Raw genomic sequence first — 19,534 nt, 5'->3', positions numbered from 1 at the left:
GACGCCGAGTGTCGTGAGCCATGCTCGAGTGCCCACTTCGCGTCCGACAACCGATTCGCTTTACGACCTTCGCCGCGGATTGTTATTACCCGCGTCCTTTTCCAGACCTCTGTGTTTTCACGTATCTGTGTTTACATCTATCATCACTACGACTCGGCTTCGTCGAGAACGAACGTTCACTTTTTTAAAGAAAATATTTCAACGGGAGAGAGAGAATTATAACGCGTGACGCGTTTCTGCATCTCCATTCGATTCATCCTCGTTCCACTCTAAAATGATTATTTGCGAAAAGAAAGGGGGAAAAAAAAAAAAAATCCTTTCGATTCGCCTCTCGTAAAGCGAATGTTTCATCCGTATGCGCGGCAAGTGTATCGCAGATTTGAAAAATAATTTATTTCACGGGCAATTTTTCACCGTCGGCTTAACGCGAGAAGAGATTTAACGAGAGAGCCGGCTAGTGCACGACGCGCGTGCACTCATGTTAAGGTATATTTCGTGTCGCCGCCCCGGGAATGTAAGATTGAATATCGTGAAAATCGATGAATTATTTCCACCCTATTAACGAGGCCCTCCGATACTCCACCGGCGATAGATCTTGGCCAATTCCTCCTTTTTTTCGGGGAGAAATATCCATAACCCCCAGGCTCGTCGTAATTCTTAATTTCGAAGGTGCTCCAGGCTCCGCTGCTCTCGATAAAAGGTTTTTAAACGGAACGTCGATACGTTTCATTTCTCGACCAAGGGGGGGGGGGGGGAAACGGCGAAATTCATTTTCACGAGTTGAGCGGCCGGACAAAATTGCTGGAAACTTCACTCGTTCCTTTCGCGCTCCTCCGAATTTTCCTTCTCCCCATCTTTTTTTCGAAAAATCGCGCCACGTCATAATTCTTCCGCTCGATAGCTGAAAAAAAAAAAAAAGAATTTTTCAACGCCCCATCGTCCATGTGTGTTGCAGTACCCATGGAGTCGATACAGGGAGTGGCAGGACAGAGGGCAACTTTGCCCTGTAATATACAACCCCGTGAGCCGAACGATGCCGTCTCCATGGTGCTCTGGTTCAAAGAGGACAGCGGCGAACCTCTCTACAGGTAAGCCATCATTGTTATTTACGATGGGTATTATTCAAAATCCCTGCGCTCCTCTCCTCTCGATATTTCCGCCGATATACGATCGTCACACCTCTTTCGTCGTAATTTCTTGTCTGCAAAAAAAAAAAAAAAAAGAGGGAGAGAAAAATATATCGTTCCAAACCTGGTCGATATATTCGGATTTACGTACCTGCTTTCTCCAAGTCTTCGAGTCGTTGTTCGAAATGTTGCGAGAATACGGTAAAGGGGACGAAGAAGGGAGATTTCCCGCAATTTTCACGTGTGGATTCGCGAATAGCCGAATACACGGGGGAGGAGAGGGGTGAAATGGGATTTCGTTAAGCCGCGAGTCGCCTTTGCCCAGGTTTCCCTCGACAACCGATTCCATCCCCGTAAATATCGCCGCCTTTATGAAGAGAGGAGAATCTTCGTGAAAAGAGGATCAACCTCAAAGTACTGGCATTTCTTTTTTTTTCTTGGTAACGCGAGCCATCGTTTCACCACGATTGCACATTTCTTCGGTCTCCATTTAAAATTCTCTTTCTTTTTCCATCCGATCCTCCATGGGAATCAAAATTTTGTAAAAAAAAAAAAAAAATCGATTCTAACCAAGTTGAGAATGTTGTTAAAATTTTTTGTAAATCGACCAAGAACGAAAATTCGATTACGAAAATTTTAATCAACGTGAATAATTTGAACCGCGACCGGACATTGAACGATCGTTATTCAGGAGGAATCTCGGAGGGTCGTGAAGGCGCGCGAGCGACTGTTTTTAAAAAACAGCGACACCACAGCAGTAATACTCTAGCCGGCTTTCCACGCCTTGGCATTATCGCGTCTCGTAAAAAAAGTCTTATTTCGTTCCAAGAGAAATACATAAAAAGCCGGAGAGAGGGAGAACTCTGCTTTTTATTCTCTCGGTTGAACCATTCTGTCGGTACTTGTGCTACTCACACTGCTGCTCGTGCGCACGATAAAAACTTTCGAAATGTCCTCCTCCTCCTCCTCCTCCTCCTCTTCGCGCCACTGATATTCGACACGCAACGGAGGGCGGAATTCGATATTAATATTTAATCTTTGTCGCAGCACGGGGAATAGAAAAGTTGAAAAAAAAAAAAAAAAAAAAATACGAAGCGGAATAAATTATTTCATTTAGGAGCGATGTGCACAGCGTTTGTACAGAGTGTTCCGAAAGTGGAGAGGTAAGAGGTTAAAAGAGAGGGAGGGAGGGAGTAAAAAAAGGACCAACCAATCAAAAAGTCGAGAACTCTTTTGTGGACTTGTGTTTCTGACCTCTTTTCATAGTTGGAAAGTTTGGCTAGCTAGCTATCTTCGAAACACGTATAGCTGGAAAGGAAATTCGTACGAATTCGCTTGGTTTAAGAAAGTATGCGTCGCGTAGTAGAGCGACGTCGTTTATACAAAGTGCTTCGAAAAAATGAATAATTCAAAATTGAAGAAGAAGAAGAAGAAGAAGAAAGAAGGAAAAAAAAAAAGTCAAGCAATCGAAAAGTCGAGATGAAAAATGTTTGGCGGACCTCTATTTTATGTCGCTCTTTCAAAGAACGCGACATCACAAAATTTAGCTGCATCTTCGAAATATATCCGGTATATACAAACGACAAACGAAACGAAATACATACGTCATGATGTCGTTTGTACACTGCTTCGAGAAGAGCCGGAAGAATCGCTCGAAGAATCCGGATAAACGAGAAATATTTCGTGGACTTTTATCATGATCGTGATATTCTTTTCATTTTTGAAAAAAAAAAAAAAAAAAAGAAAGAAAAAGCAAAATACACAAAGTTTGCCTCGCTCGTATCAAAAGCGAAACGAGAAAAATAGTTAAAGAAGTCTTTTCGTTTCGTGTGGCTTCTTCTCGTCCCGAGACACGAAAATTTCCATCTTCGAAAAACAACGAAGAACGGAAAGCGAGCGAAACTCCTTAACCGAATTCGGTTAATTTAATTTTTGAAGGTGATGCCCGGCCAGACGTGTATCCGTCAGACGTGCTCAGACGGGACGAGATGCTCGCCAAGAGTCGTTAATTCGCAGTGAGCGAGCGATCGAAGTTGACGATCGTTTTGTTCCCCCTCTTCTCGCCCAGCCTGTGCGACGCTCCGCGAAAAAGGGAAGGATCGATGATAGTCTCCTTTCAAGACTCGAGGAGGCAATAACGTTGCACGGGGAGGGAGAGTTGCTTCCTCGAGTGGATAGTAGTGAATTTCAAAATGGCTGTCGATCAATCCCCCTTATTGCCCATGCATTGGTACAGCTGTGTGTACATGCATAAATGGAGTTACACAGGATACGCGTGTGCATGATACGCGGCCGTCTTCGTGACGTACACTTAAATCATAGCTCGCGTCTAATTGATTCCGTCCCAACGTTACGAAGCAAATGAAATGCAAATACAAATTGCATCCGGTTTTAATTAGAAATCAACCGGAATTATTTCGATGGATTGTTTTCGTTGTCGAAACGACTCGGCACCATTTACGTGTATATAATTTTTCGATTTCTTACGTTTCTTGTCTCGCTATCTCCATATCGCTGTCCTCATTTTCTCTATCGCTAATTCCTTGACGAATACGATCGATCTGTCGTTTCTCAACAAAATTAATTTCGTCTTCGCTCGAGTTAATTTTATCTTTGAAATTCATTTTTTTTTTTTTTTAAACTTTACGAAACTATAATACTTTTGCCACGATCTGAACTGATAGTTGAAGATATTGTCGATAGTTTTGGAGGAATTTAAGTTCGAATATCTTATCTCCATTTCAAAGCATAGGTTTGTAACATTAATTGGAGATAACGAAATATTGATTAAACGCAATGTTAAATCTTTTTATATACATTTAGTTATACACATTTTTATGAAATAACAAATTGTAATAAAAAGCAATATCGTTTCTTTAAAAAATTAAATCTCCGTATATCAAAGGGGAAAAAATAATTTTGTGATTTTATTCATCCCAAAAATCTCGAGAAATCGAATCTCGAAATCGTTGATTCTTCCGACGGAGAATAAATAAGAAGAAATGGATACGTATTTCGCGTATCCTGACGCGTTTATTCCCAGCTCTGTGGAAAAGGGAAGGATTAAAAACTGTGCTCGTTGCCCCGAGAACTTTTTAAGATTCTTTCTTTCTTTTTTTCTTTTTTACGAGCAGCGACCAGGAACAAGTTATTCCGGGCGGCAACGTTAACCGAGCTTCTCCTCCTCGTCCGACAGAAGGGATAATACCGCGCTTATTAAACACGTGCCAGGATTAAAAAGAGACTAATCGCGCATTCTTGAAACGCAACGGTCTTTTCTTCACGGCCGGACGAATGTCTTTCTCTTTAATTTAAATATTACCTTTGCCACTCGAACAAAGGTTAATTGCTGACGCGCGCCATTCTCTCGAATCCGGATAAATTCGGTCGTAAATGCCGAATCATCCATCGTCGACGATCGGATTATCGGAGGTTCGTCATTTTTCAGTGTCGATTCGACGACAGAGTCGAACGAACGAATTTGGACGAGGATACAATTTTCGAGTCGATTAACGACAGAGCAGGAACGAGAGAACTCTAATAATAGAAACCTGGAAACCAAAGATCTCAATCGCTGGTTTAAATATATCGGGCCGTTTCAAGAAAAGTCGACGAATATCGATTCTCGCTTCATTTAAACGAGGATATCGGTTTTGACTCGATTAACGAGAGAATCTAACGTAGAAACAGAGAACTGGTTTAACCCTTTCCACTCCAGGAGTACCAATAACTCGACACGATTTGGTGAATTTCTTAGCCAAGTTGAAGTGATTTCACACACAAATTAACGTATAAAACTTTTGTATTCTAATATTTTATCTATCTTTACATATGGAGAAAGGTAATTTGTTGAATTTATTAAATTGTTGAATATTAAAAATCTATACTATGTGATATTTTATATAATAAAGTAATTATTAAGAAGCATCCTCGGTTTCTCAAAGCAAATATCACAATAAAATGTCGTTACAAACCTCCTAATGCTCTCATTTATTCGATTGTTTGTCACTATTGTTTTCCTTCTCTCTATCGTCAATTTCTTAACGAATGGAAATAATTTTGTTACTTAACAACGAAAAATCAAACTCATGTCCACTTGAACTAATTTCATTACAGTATTCGTACAGCTTACAAAACTTAGAAACTTTCAAAAAATAATATTTCTATCATCAAACTCGGACCAACGTCGAATATGTAGTTCGATCACGATCTAATTTTAAAAAAAATCTAACCATTTGATAGTGTATTATTCTACACAGTGATGCCTGAGAGTCACCGTTGGAAAGGGTTAAATATACCAGGTCATTCGAAGAAAAGTTAATCTCTGGGACGCGAGATGAAAACGTTTGCTAAAAATTCGTTCGATCGTCGTCGGAGGATTATCGATTCTCGAGTCGAGATTAACGAGAGAAAAGGGCTACGGCGGAGCAGCGGCGAGGCTGCAATGGGAGAAACTCGAGGCGCCTCGGTGTTGTCCAAAGATCAAACGTCACGAGCAGCGGGATCGCACTAGCCGTCAGACGCATCGGCCAACGAGAGTGCCGCGCCACTTGGCATCTCCTCTCTTAGCCGTATAGGATCGTTGACACAAACGCAATCCCTTAAACGCGGCTGACGGCGATATTACGCCTCCTCCTCATCCTTCGCCCATTTGTTGTCTCCCTTCCCTCCCCACCGATGCGCAAATCTCCTCAAACTTTCTTCCTTTTTCCCCTCCTCCCTCTCTTTCATTAAGCTATGCGAAACTTTCCGCTGACCACAATCTCAACTTCCCTCTGCTCGCAACTTCCCTAATCCGACCGAATTCCCCGAAGAAGGAGCGGCGGGGGGAAAGGTCGCCTCGTTTGAAATCGTGAAAATCGGCCGATCGTTTGATGATTCAGCATCCAGAGAAAAATCCAGGGTTTCGAGGCGAGGCGAGGGCGGAAGTTAATAATAAAAGGGTAGGATCGGCCTAATCGATCGTGCACGCGTCGAAAGCGAAACCGAGTGGAGTCGAGTGGGAGGGGAGGATCATCAAACTCTCGTGCAAACTTTAATTACTTCTCACGATGAATCGGCGGATTGTGGCGGTAAACTTGGCGAATACGGGACGCACACCTGCGAGCCATTTCCACTTCCGTACGCGATCGCGCTGACGTCAGGTGTTGCCCCGTCGAGTATCGCGGCGCACTTCCTTCGACCGCAACTCCTTCGAGCTTCCTCCTTCTTGTCTTCCAACACCTTCTTCCCCAATACGCGGTCAACCAACGATTCCGTATCTCGTATAATATCCATCCTACAATTTCCTCCTCTTTGGTAACGCATCGTTGCAACAACGAACAAATTTTTTCCGTTTTCGGACAATTTTCCGGTCGATCCTATTTCCAAGATATCCCACAGAGTCGAATTTAGTGAGTCACAGTGGATAACGAAAGTATTCGAACGAATTATATATATGTTTTAAAGAAACTTGTTTAAGAAAACGAGGGAGTGTATAGTAGGAAATTTCAAGATTACGTCGGCAAAATTTGAAAATGATTCACCAAGTTATGCAGTATTTATGCGATATCATTTAATATTTTGTTGGACCACCTTTGGTGGTAACAATTGTCTCGGTCGATGTTCCTCCATACCACGTGAACCAGTGATTTTGTGAAATTACAATCGATGAAATTCCATATTTCTATAATATGTTTTCACTTTAAGCATCCGCTTCGAAGATACTCGAAATTTGTTTAACTTCTTGCCCTATTTCAGCCCATCAATTTTTCCGTTGAAAGTAGAAATCTTCCGTCAATCGGCCACTGTGTTCGAGATCGTTCTTTAGAATATGTATAGATATTTGTATTTATCCAATCGATAAATACTAACGAACCATCTTGTTTTACGTTTTAGTTAAAAATCATCTTTCAAATGTTTCTGCAAAAGTCGATCTCTCTTCTCGATTTTGTTTATTAACGTATGGCTTTCCCCTTGATACTCTACTCCGTGAAAATTATTTCATAAGACACTTTGTCGAACGTTCCCCGTATCCGAACTAATAGGGAGAAATAAAAGTGGAAAGAAAGTAATAGAACGATTATTTTCTTTCGCGTTAAACTTCGTTTATTCGAGTAGAAATGAGCAAGATCGACGGTTTCGACGTCTAACGTATCTTTTTGACCGTTAAGTCGTAAATTTTTTGTGGTGAGCAGCTGCGTAGAATTACCCGCTTATCTTATCTTTAACCATCTTATATTTCACTTCAACAGTCGAAACTTACATTAGTTTTCGTTTACTTCGCGTTTAATTTTGTTTATTCCAGTAGAAATGAACAAGATCGACGGTTTCTTTCGACGTCTCATACCTTTTTAACCGTTTAGTCGTAAATTTTTTGTCGTAGGCAGCTGCGTAGAATTACCCGCTTATCTTATATTTCTCTTCAACTGGTCGAAACTACACTAGTTTTCGTTCACTCGTCGTCGCGCCACCGTTCTCCGCTTCGATACGTTTAACCTATCGAACAGAAGAAAATATTTATTACATCTAAATAACGTCTCGGATAATAGAACGCCCGTATATTCGGATACTTCTCTTTCAATTAATTTTCTTCGAGCTTCTTGGTACGGGCGACGTTACGTGGCAAGTCGGATGCGCGTTTCACCGGCTCGAATTATCGCGCTATTGTCCGCGCTGTGTTACGCAACCGACTTCTCGTAACGTGGAAACGCGGCACGGACGAACCGGCAAACCGTTACCATCCGTTATTACCGGCCTATTGTGCTACACGGACTGTCCGATCTCGCGATTAACACTTACATAGCGATCGTTCAACTCAATCAAAAAAAAAAAAATTTCCATTCTCTCTTCCTCTTCTTTTTCGATCCCCTTCCTTTTTTTTTATATAAACCCTGCGCCGTTTTTCCCTCGCTTCCGGAACACGTCGAACAATCGTCGAATCTGTCCTTCCTGGACGGACGTAGGAGAGGCAGGCGGTCTATCTTCGTTTAAACGACACACCTTAAATCGGTTCCCGATTTTTTCGATCGGGGCATCGCACGCGGTTTATCCCATCGAATATCGATCACCATAGATAGAATATTTCGAGTGGCGCGATGTCGGGAGGGCGATGATCGAGCGATCACCGTGCCGCAGACCGCGCACCACGACCGATGACGAGAGCCATTCCCCGAAACTGGACGCGATTAAGCCCGATCCTGGTCAACGTTTTCGATACCTGTCGTTTCCGATTAGAGACTATACATATGTATTTCGAAATTCGAAATTTCGGTATTCGATGATAATTCTCGCAATATCTCTATTTCCCTTTTAACGGGAAAGACACGGGGATCGGGCACCAAAGACGTCTCGACTCTCGGTGAATGGGGAACCGCGTATATATGGATCGAGTTACTGGGATGGTTATTCGTGCGAGGCAACCACAATTGGTCGGCGGGATTCTACTACTCCGGCCAAGCGATGGGGATTTAATGATAACTGGAAAGGACATCGGCGGGCACCGAAACCGCCACCGATGATCCATCCTGCCCTATTGATAGATAAACGCTGACCAATCACGGAGCAACGACCTCGTTTACATTTGCGTGTACCGGCGGCGCGGCCGCTTTTATCTCCCGTGCATGTGGCGCGCCCCGTTTATCTAGATTTTCTGCCCTTCGACAAACTGTGCCGCGATGTATCATCATCGAACGTATCTCGTCGATAAATCGTAAAATTTCTCCCACCGCGTGATTCGATTTACGATTGAAAAATTTCATTATTAGCGATCATCGGCCATCTTAACACGTTCGTCACCCATGTACGGGTGGTGACGCTTTCTTTTTCAAAGAAAATTAAAATTTCAACCATTTACAATTGTACTTATATTTACTAATGTAAATACATATATTTATAATAATAAAATACAGCGATTATATTATGAATGCAAAGGGTTAAAGCGGAATTTTAAAAGAAATTTAATGGAATATAAAATATACTTTGGAATCACAGAATTTAAAATTTGAGAATAATAGAAACAGAAAAGAGGGACAAGTATGATTTGTTGGCGAGTCACTCTGCATTCTTATACAATTTTAAATCTAAAATTATATATATATCGAAGTTGCCAATTAGAGGCTTATATTCAGACCGAAATACTTGAAATTGACTTTGGAAACGAACAAAGTAGAAGTAGAGAACTGAAAACAACTAATTCAGAATCAGTATAGAATTAGTTAATGAAAACTAAGAACTATAAATATATCCCAACTAAATTTTATATTAAAATATATAAAATAAAAATATTAAAACTACTTCCGTTTATCGCTCTGTTCTTTTTGGTCCCGTGATAACTCGACCAACGTGTTAAAAATGATCGAAGATTCGCGGGAAGATTTGAACTTCGAGCGTGCGCACACATACACGCGAGTCGACATACGAGATAATATATCGAGATAAAAAAATTTATATCGCGATTTTATTCGAGCGAAACGTGCCCTCGTTTATTAATATTTGGACTTCTTTTATTTGCGTATTGATCGATTTTAATTCATGATCCCTTATTACGCTACAACGTTCGCGTAATAAAAAGTATTTCGCTTTGTTTCACGAAATGTAATCGAGGCAATATTTTTTTTTTTTTTTCTCGTGGTATACGCGTACACACGCGATTCAACCGCACGCATCTCCATCCACGGTTTATTATGTACACACGATGTAAATAGTTAACACGCCGATCCATAACGCCGTTAATCCTTGTTTTATTTAAAAAAAAAAAAAAAATAAACGCGAATCACGAAAGTGCTTTCCACCCGAATGATACCTCGTGCCCCTTTAAAATTCTCATAAGCAAAATAGAGTAAATGCCTCTTTACTCTATTCTGATTTCCCACGGGTCATCGATCGAGTTTCTCCTTCGAATACGCGGAACGAAACCGTCTTTCTTAAGAGATAGAACCTCGGCAATCTTTCTATTTTTCCGCCAAGAGTTCAAGTATTTACGATTTCTATTTATTCATCTCTTCAAATCGCTTTTCCTCCGACGACACGATTTTTTACTCGCACAAACTTACTTGACGAGAGCACATAGATAAGATCGAATTTTTCGTTATACATTGTGCGTACGAGTTTTGCGTATTTTTGTTAAAAATAAGAAAAAAATTGCTTTACTCCGTGCATTAAACGAATGTACGATTAGCAAGATCGTTACAAGATCGATCTTTCGATCGAAAGTAAACGTATTATCTAACTCCGTTGAAACTCTATTAAAATTAGAAAAACTTTGAACCGCTATAACTCTGAGAGTATTAATTTCTAATCGACGAACGAGGGATGGTTAGAAACGCGGGACTTTGCTACTTGAAACGGGCTTTCACTCGTCCCGATACGACTTCCGGTCGCCGAGATATCCTCGCGCGAAGAAAAGAGTAATTTTCGATCGAGTTTGTCGGTGTCGCCGATCTGTCTCAAACTCGAGGCAAATAAAAGACGCGATCCCTGGAAAAACAACACGTTATGTTGGAAGAGTACGCAGCACGCGTCACGAAAAAGTAAAATACAGAGCAGAGCCATTTCGTAATCTCCGTTAAGCGATATCGATCGAGATATCGGGAACGTATGAAACGGCGATGCTTCTTTTTTTCTTTTTTTAGTCTTTTTCATCGCGCGAAAATAAAAAAATTTTACACTCAAAACCGTCATTGCGTAAAGTTATATAAAAGTTATAATTTTTATTTTTTCAATAACGGATTCGTTTTATTACTCCCCGTTGATCAATTACCGCGCGAAGAAACTTTCCATCTTTTTACTTCAGCCACCTCCTCGTTTCCCACCTGTCTCTCTCTCTTCACTCTTCTCACGTCCCCTCACGTCTCGCCGAGCGGAAACTCTCGGTAACTCGTTAATTTGACGCCACTTTGCGTGGCGAGGAGAGATTTCATTCGAGGTTTCTCGCCTTTCCTTCCTTCGTTCCTTTCAGCGTTTCAACGAACGGATTTCAAAAATCGATCGACCACCCATCTCGCGTAAGAATACTCGTCCCGCTCATCCTCGAATCGCGCAATAAAAGGTGTGGAAAAGCGAGAAATAGCGTGAGAGAGACGATCGAATTTATTTATCTTCTTCGCGACGATATCGAGGGGAGCGCGCGATCGTTTTCAGTTTCAAGCGAGCAACGACACGTTGTCGGATGAAGGAGGAAGAGGAGGAGTAAGAGAGTGGCGAAACAAAGGTTTACGGGCAAGCCAATTGCCATTCGTCCGGGTTAGGAAGAAGAACGAGGGGAGGGGCGGGGAGGGGGGGGGGGGGGAGAAGCGAACAAAAGCCGGGCGCGGACAACGAAGCCTTTTATCTGCTTACGCTTTATTTGCATTCGCGCGAACACGCCAAGGGATCCGTCCCTGACTCGCGTTTGCCTACGTGTCGTAGCCGCGTTAGCCAACAACAACCGGCCGATAAATGCAAAAGTCTCCCCTTTGTTCCCTTCGTTCGTTCCACGCATAATAACCGCGACTCTCCTCTCCAACCGACGGATTAATTCTTCTTCGACCTCGTCAGAAATCGAGCGTGATTTTCGCATTCGAACATCGGCGATAACGGGGAAACGAACCGCGAAATATATCCCTCCCTTCGAAACGAGCAGCAGGAAATGTATATAATAAATCGGGGAGCCGACCGTGCGGCAAGAAGGGCGGCCATTCTTTTTCCACGAGGAAACTCGGCACGATTTTTAAAAGTGAACGATCTTACCGAGCGCGCTTAACGCGGATCGAATGCCGAATGTTTTTCGAATGTTTCCGCGACAGGGGGAATGGAGGGGCGTCGTGCGTCTCCATTCGTCTATTTTAATACAATAATCCTGTCGCGCATTGTCGTTCCCGCGACGATGTCGTAAATACAGATTCCAATCCTGTCGGAAGCACAGTCGTCGCAATCTCGTTAAGGATTCGATTCGTTTCTTTTTTTCTCTCTTATTTCCAGACACCAACGATCGAATAATACAGTATCCGTAATCCCATTATCCGAATACTCTAATATACGGACGTTCTATTATCCGTATGAGATGTTTACATACAACGTATTTAGACGTAATAAATTCTTTTCTGTGTCCGGCTGGTTAAACCGTAATTACATCGAAGCGGAGAACGATATCGAGTGAACGAAAATTAGTATAGTTTTAACTGTTGGAGAGGAATATAAGATGGTTAAAAATAAGATAAGCAGGTAATTCTACGCAGCTGCTTACCACAAAAAATTTACGACTTAACGGTTAAAAAGATATGAGACGTCGATCTTGTTCATTTCTACTGGAATAAATAAAATTTAAACGCGAAGTAAACGAAAACTAGTGTAGTTTCGACTGTTGAAGTGAAATATAAGATGGTTAAAGATAAGATAAGCGGGTAATTCTACGCAGCTGCTTACCACAAAAAGTTTACGACTAAACGGTTAAAAAGGTATGAGACGTCGAAAGAAACCGTCGATCTTGTTCATTTCTACTGGAATAAACAAAAATTTAACGCGAAGTAAACGAAAACTAGTGTAGTTTCGACTGTGGAAATGAAATATAAGATGGTTAAAGATAAGATAAGCGGGTAATTTTACGCAGCTGTTCACCACAAAAAATTTATGACTTTTAACGGTCAAAAAGATACGTTAGACGTCGAAACCGTCGATCTTGCTCATTTCTACTCGAACAAACGAAATGAACTTAATGCAAAAGGAAAGTAATCGTTCGTTTTTGTATTCTTCCTATTAGTTCAAGAGTCTCCATTGTGTATACATTGTTACTTCTATCCTCCTTCCCCATTCGATACCACTTATCGAACAACATCGCTTCTACGTCGACAATTCTCCATCGATTCGAGGAAAAAAGACGAGAGAAGAGAAAAGACGAATCCGAATGATTTCTAATTCGGACGTGTATCGAGAGGGAGAGATATTTAATATCCTCGGAGGAGGAATGCTCGGATGTAATCGGATATTATATTCACCGATCGGATCGGTGATATCTCTGTTCCCATTATGCATCGTGCGGGATCGATCCCATTTTGAAGAATGCCGGGGGTGCGGTTTCACAGGTGATATTCGAATAGAGAGAGACTAGGGCCAGCAGAAGAGTAGGCGTGGAACGGGGGGAGGGGGTTATCGCAACGATTTTCGAGGTATCGGGAGCGACGGCGGATACGGAAACCGGTGACCATCGAAAACGGTAACCAGTGGCGCGCATCAAGAGTGGCGCTCAATGAGAGTGTATATCCATTCGATTTCCATGCATATCGACATTTTACATTGGTATGGAAATGCGCTCTCCATCTCTCTCCTCCGCCGCGAGGCTCGTTAATTAAGAATCTTTTCGGGACAGGGTGTAATCGAGAGAATTACGATTCTCCTCTATTCCTCTCCCACGATTTCATGGAAAATCTTTTTTATCAGAGATTATTAGAAATTAATCATTTCGCCCTAACGTGTTGCGTCAACAACCGTTTGTTTAAGCTTTGTCGCGCTGTTGTATCGGATAATACAATTTTCAGGATATTATGATGACGAAACGAGTTCGATCTTTATTCTCAAATCGCGTCATTCGTATCATTCGTTCTCTCCGTCGATCGGTTAAATATAAACGAAAAAAGTTAAATCGCGTGGAAAAAGCTACTAATTTTCTCTTTCTCGTAGGACCTCCCGCTCGAAACGAGGAACTGGTCGAACGGATCCGCGGTTGCTTTAATCCGAGCTGTTATTCGAAATTCATTAGGAACGCGGTTATAAAAGCTGCTCGCTTAAATTCATGGGTAAAACTTTGACGGCGATGGGGTGGGGCGGGTGTTGCCGACTTACGTCTAATCCCAATTAAAAATCATTTTATCACCGGCCGCCCTCCGGGGAAGCTAAAAGTTAACTTGAGGGGAGGGGGAGGGGGACAAATTATATTTTCCGCTCGAGCGGAAACGGAAGAAAAGGAAGGGGGGTAAGGAAGGAAGGAAGGAAGGTGTCGAGGAGGTGGAGGGGAAAGGGTGGTGGAACGAGGAACGAACAGGGTGGAAACGAAGGAAAAGAAATGTGGTGGCGCAGTGGCGACACCGTCTGCAATTACAATGCCTTAATTTTATGCGCCAAGTTAAGCTCCTTTTAAGAGCTTCCCCCACCCTCGTCACTAACGTATTCATAGGAAACGTTTCCTTTAACCGGGAATTCGGCCCTTTCTCGATCTTCCGCCCCCCTCTCCTCGGAAATTATTTTAATTTGTTTAGAGGCCACTCTCTCTCTCTCTCAGTGTTTTTTCTTCTTTCTTTCTTTCTCGTGTCCAGAAAATCATTTCATCCTTCGTTCCTTCTTTTTTTTTTTTTTTATCCGATATTATCCTCCTCCTCCTCCTCCTCTGTCCTTTTCTTCAATCCGCCGCCTTTAAACGCTCGTTTTCCACTCGATGCGACGACGCTAGCTCTTCAGGATGAAGGGAATTATCGTTTTCTTATTAGAATCCCCTCTCGCGGATTCCATTCATCGGATGGGATTTCCCGTAATTCTCTTTGTATCACGAACAAAGGCGAATCCTTCGTTCCACGGCATTTTCTAATCGCTGTGTTCCTTCTCGCGTTGCACCGCCTATTTCGTGTTTCTTTGTTTCCCACCAACGTTTCGTTTCGTTTCGTTTCGTCTTCTCTCTTTCTTTCTCTCGTCGCGAATTTTATAAAAAGTGATTCGAACCGGCAAAATTTTTTAATTTTCGACGTGATGTGTAACGATTATACGTTTACGGATTAAACGAGTTACAGGCGGATAACCGATCACGTTTCAATAATTGAGAAATATTCTGTAAATTTTTTCAAAAGCATTTAAACTTCAATCTTTTAACGGATATAAAATCTATTTTGATTTAAATCGTTATTTTGTAAATTGATTTCATTTTCTACTTTTTTACCGCCATATTTGATTTGCAATACCTTGCAGAACTGTATCAACTCGCCACCTGGCGGATTCAGTCATATTTATGGATCTTATATTAGAACATCTTATATTTTTACAATGCTTTGTTAATTTTATAATTTCCAATTTCATTATTTTCATCGTTATTTTGTCAAATTATCACCGTTTAGACTCATATCTGGCCCATATCGGATAATTTATAGAATAAGGTTTATAAAGGTTTATAATACCATTTCCAGTTCTGAAGCTCCAGTTTATCGTATCGTTTCGTCAAATTCGAGGCGCTTTCCAAGTTAATTGCCACGCGAAGTTATTTCAAATGTATTTTCTCTTTTATCCTACACTAATTAAAATGCAATGTCAATTCCTTTTACATACACACATTTTCAACGAGTAATAATTAAAATTACATGCAATAAAAAATATTGTTCCGTAAAAAATCAAATTCGCCGTTAACGACGAAAGAGACAAATCGGACGAGCAAACTTCTCTTCACGCGATCTCGCATCTCCCCGAACTCCTGTATCAATTTCTCGTCAAATCAGGCGAGGCGACGATAATCCAGGCGTCGGTGTCTACCAGGGCAAACTCTCTCGCTTGATCGCGTTCGTTAAAAACCGATCCAATTTGTCTTATGGCCGGGAACAAAGTGCACCACCGGACGAGACTATACGCGACCGACTCGTCGAAACTTCCCTGCTAGCAGAACGAATCAACGTCCCTCCCTCCTCTCCCGTTGATCGACCAAGACCAGCTTCTCTCTCATCACCGAAACTCGTCGCCAAACTTTCCCCGCCCGATTAGACTCGAGCCGATAATTGACAGGTCGATCCGCTCGTTTTTCGAAAAAAAAAAAAAAAAAAAAAGAAAAGAAAAAACGAAAGAGTTTCTCATTTGCAACGCTCGCGCCTATACGCGTGTGATGCACGGCAAGAAACGTGTCCTCGAGTCTCTCTCGATACACGCCGTCGTAGAGGTCGATCTTCGAAGCGCTTAAAAGGTTATCTGACTCTCTCGGTCGAGTGCACTCGTGTCGGCCTGTATTGAGTTTCAAGGCTTGGAACTTGGAGAGCGAGCAAACTCCTCCTCCTCTTCCTCCTGCTGTATGACGAATTGCAAAAGTTTGAGGGAAAAATTGGCGGCGGGTAGATAAGACTGGTCACGTGTATCCGGCGAGATATATATATATATATTCATTTCGTGTTATAAGTTGGCGACCTCAAGTTTCGGATATCTCGTGTTTTTGCAGCTACGACGCGAGGAATCGACAGTTCAGCAAGGCGAAGCTGTGGAGCGCCTCCCACTTTTGGGGGGACAGGGCCACGTTCAAAGCGAGTCCACCAGCCCAGCTGACGATTCGAGACCTGCGGGAGACCGACCAAGGTGTTTACAGATGCAGAGTTGATTTTCGCAACTCGCCGACCAGAAACCTCAAGGTCAACTTCACCGTCATCGGTGAGTCCCCGAGCGAAGTCACTTGGTAAAAGTTCTCGAAACCCGTTTTCGAGCCAGTTGAAACCAACGTTTTAAAATTTAAAAGCAAACTCCCAACCAACTTTGCCGAAAAACTCTCCTTTCCATCTTCGAAACTTGTCTGCTACTCGGAAATTGCCGGTGTCGACGATTCGTTCGAGCTTCATCCCAAGGTTAATCAACCCTCCTCGATCGTGGATCGATCGATAGCAAACTTTTCCACCGATATTTCCACGGCGCGCTTTCGGAATCCACTAGACCTCTCGCGAATAATTCATCCGCCTCGTCTTTTCCCCGGCGAGAAAAATTCCCGTCGATGGGATGAAAGGAGGTTATGAAATACGATAAAAGTGTGAAAGTGAAGGGGGAAGAGAAAAAAAGGGATTTAAATTCCGAGTAGCATTGGTTAATCAGAAAAAAAGGAAAAAATCGGAAAAGGGATTGACATCTTTGCACGCGTCTCGGCATTCGGGTCGCGAAGCCAAGAAACTTGGCCGCTCGATACTTGGAAAGTGTAAAGACAGGCCCAAAGGACGCCTCGGCTCTTGTCTCTTAATAGAATCGAGGCAGGCAGGCAGGTATCGTGGCCGTTCCTCGAGGAGTGCGGTGCGCTTCGAAACCCGGAACGAAGCCCAAACTCCTCCTTTTAGGAGGAAACCCCCTAACCGAATTTACCCATCGATCGGCTATTAAACTGAGTTAAGGCTGCCGATTCCGCTCCGAGGAATATAACCCGCCTCGAGAAACTTTAAGACGTTGCTGAGAAAATCTGACGTGGTGGCGGGACACAGAGGGACAAAGGGATCTCGTGATAACGAGACCGCGCCTCGTCTTCCATTCCCGGCAAACTTTCTCAAAGGTCAAATAATTCGTCCGTCTTGTTTCCAAGCGAAACGAAAAATCGATCAACAACACCTTCCTTTCGTCGATCTCACAGTTTAAACAGTTCCTAAATTTCGTTTCAATCGACCATTCCTCGTTCGCCAATTTTACTAAACGTAACGAGAAGCTCTCGAGTTGTCTCTCTCTCTCTCTCGTATCGGGATTCGAAGCTGCGAACTCTCGGGTTCGAGAAACTTGGAAGGAACGAGAGAGAGCTGGTCGTGGAGAGAAGCGTCGAGTCGGCGAACGTTAATCCGATTAGGCTTTACTCTCTAGATTTTGACAAGGAACTACCCCTCCCCCCGCGCTTCAACGACGTCTAATCGCCGATTATGGAGAAATTAATTTTGTCTTATCCACCCTTCCACTCCACGGCCCGTCTCCGTCCCCCTCTATCGGCCTATCCCATCACCTCCGATTCAATCGTCAAACCCTTAAACTCCCCTCTCCACTTTCGTTATCTCTTCGTACTCTTCGTTCTATATATGTATATATGTGTGTGTGTGTGTGTTGTATATATATATTTGCAGGCTAACGATCCTCTATCTCTTCGTTTACGCTCGAAACTTTTCGCATCGTTGGAAACCAGATACTTAACCGCACGGTTATGCGCTTATCGAACGGCCGTCGAGTTTGCGCTCTCGTGCCTTCGCTTTCCTCGCTAAAATCCTCGCAAAAATTTTCATTCCCCGTGTTAAACGGGTTCCGGTCTCTCCTTTCGACACCTTTGTCCCCCTGACTATGATTCCGTCAAACAACAATCGTGGTTGATCGAGATTGATCGACGAGTTGAGATTCTTAAAACGGCTGTCAGTTCGACAAGATATGTGTTAATTTGAGAGAGGGGGATAGAGAAACAAAATGTGTATCGACAAGCAACGGTCAAATATTCGGATACGTCCGTATTCAAGCGTGATCGTTTGAAGGGATATAATACAATAATAATATCTTCGTCCATCACAAACTGTTAGACGCTTTTAATCTCTAACGTCTCTCTAAAGGTATCCCGCGTTTGGATCGCTTCGTCGAAACACGAATAATCGAGAGACGCATTATTCCCTGAAATAGACGCTTAATTCTGAATATCCATGGTTAAGCCTCTTATCGATGATTACCCATTAGCTCATTGGCGATCGATACATATATAAGCCTTTGGAGCCCGTCTTCGTGAAAAGATATCGTTTTGCCCGCGACCCGAACAAGAGATCGTGTCGTTCGTTACCGGACGCGAAGGCCCTCTATCTTTCTCTCTCTCTCTCTCTCTCTCTCTTTTCTTCTTCTTTCTCAGTCGATATTCGTCGTGGAGAATTCTCGTTTAAGCCTCTTATCTGTAATTACTCGAAAGAAAGAGGAGGGAGAGGAGAGGGGAGAGGAAGAAGGAATCGGTTCGAACGAAATAAGCCGCGCGTCAAACACTCTCCTCCTGGCCTCTTTTCATATTTTCGACGGGAATTAAATATTGCATGGGAAGCGATATTTCTCTGTTCTCCACGAGGAGGAGACGTTTGAGAGGAGGAGATCGCGTCGTTATGCGTGAAATACGAGCATCGAAATTTCACGACGACGGAAGGCGACAATGCTCGTATTTCGTCATTAACGGATTCAATGGGAAAGACATTCGAAGAAACCTCCTTTATTCCTCGGCTCTGAATGACCGGGTGGTGGTGGCCTTATCATTTCCTTTCTTTCTCCCTAATCTCCTCCTCTCTTTCCATTTCCAAAAGTTTTTCGTCTCTAGTTACTTCCCTCTCTTCGAGTCGCGCCTCGTCGAAAGACAATATTCCAATTTTTCAGCGGAGAAACTTTCCCATCCAACCGGATACCTATCCATACTTTTAGAAAATTGAAAAGATCCGTTTTCTCTCTCTCTCTCGAATAAAATCGGTAAAATCTTATAATCCTTACGTGTACTCTCGAATGGAAACGACGGCGAAAAAATTCACCTCCCGATGCTTAAAAACTTCGATATCGAGTCCCATTCTCGTTTTTTTTCTCGCACGAATAATTTATCGCGGGACGTAATAACGTGTATCGGCCATGCAACTTATCCTTACCCTTATCCAGCAAGAGTTTCCACAGTGCGGGTAATGGAAACGTCCCGGAACGGCAGCAGGCCGGGCAAAACTCTCTCTCGGAACACTTCCAGAGTGAAGGGACGGGAAGGGAGC

The 19,534-nt window shown here is 42.7% G+C and overlaps 1 protein-coding gene across 10 annotated transcripts in view; it reads left to right on the top strand.

The window, feature by feature from the left end:
- The window catches only part of LOC100867902 (nephrin), a 102,656-nt gene that overhangs the window by 17,243 nt on the left and 65,879 nt on the right, over nucleotides 1–19,534 (top strand). For 8 of the 10 annotated variants that reach the window (XR_015291221.1, XR_015291220.1, XM_086905044.1 and 5 more), the window contains exons 3-4: nucleotides 956–1,088; nucleotides 16,261–16,466. Coding sequence is in view for 8 of the 10 variants with exons in the window: in XM_086905044.1 (XP_086761170.1) it covers nucleotides 956–1,088; nucleotides 16,261–16,466 (339 nt within the window). In the remaining 2 variants the exon portion in view is untranslated. The remainder of the gene's footprint in view (nucleotides 1–955; nucleotides 1,089–16,260; nucleotides 16,467–19,534) is intronic. The other 2 variants (XM_086905046.1, XM_086905045.1) reach the window with 1 other exon arrangement.

Source organism: Apis florea, unplaced genomic scaffold, assembly GCF_048593485.1.
Source record: "Apis florea isolate Af1SG1 unplaced genomic scaffold, ASM4859348v1 contig_2350_pilon, whole genome shotgun sequence".
NCBI lineage: Eukaryota > Metazoa > Arthropoda > Insecta > Hymenoptera > Apidae > Apis > Apis florea.
Note: the sequence above shows the minus strand (reverse complement) of the source record. Positions and strands in the feature narration are given on the sequence as shown.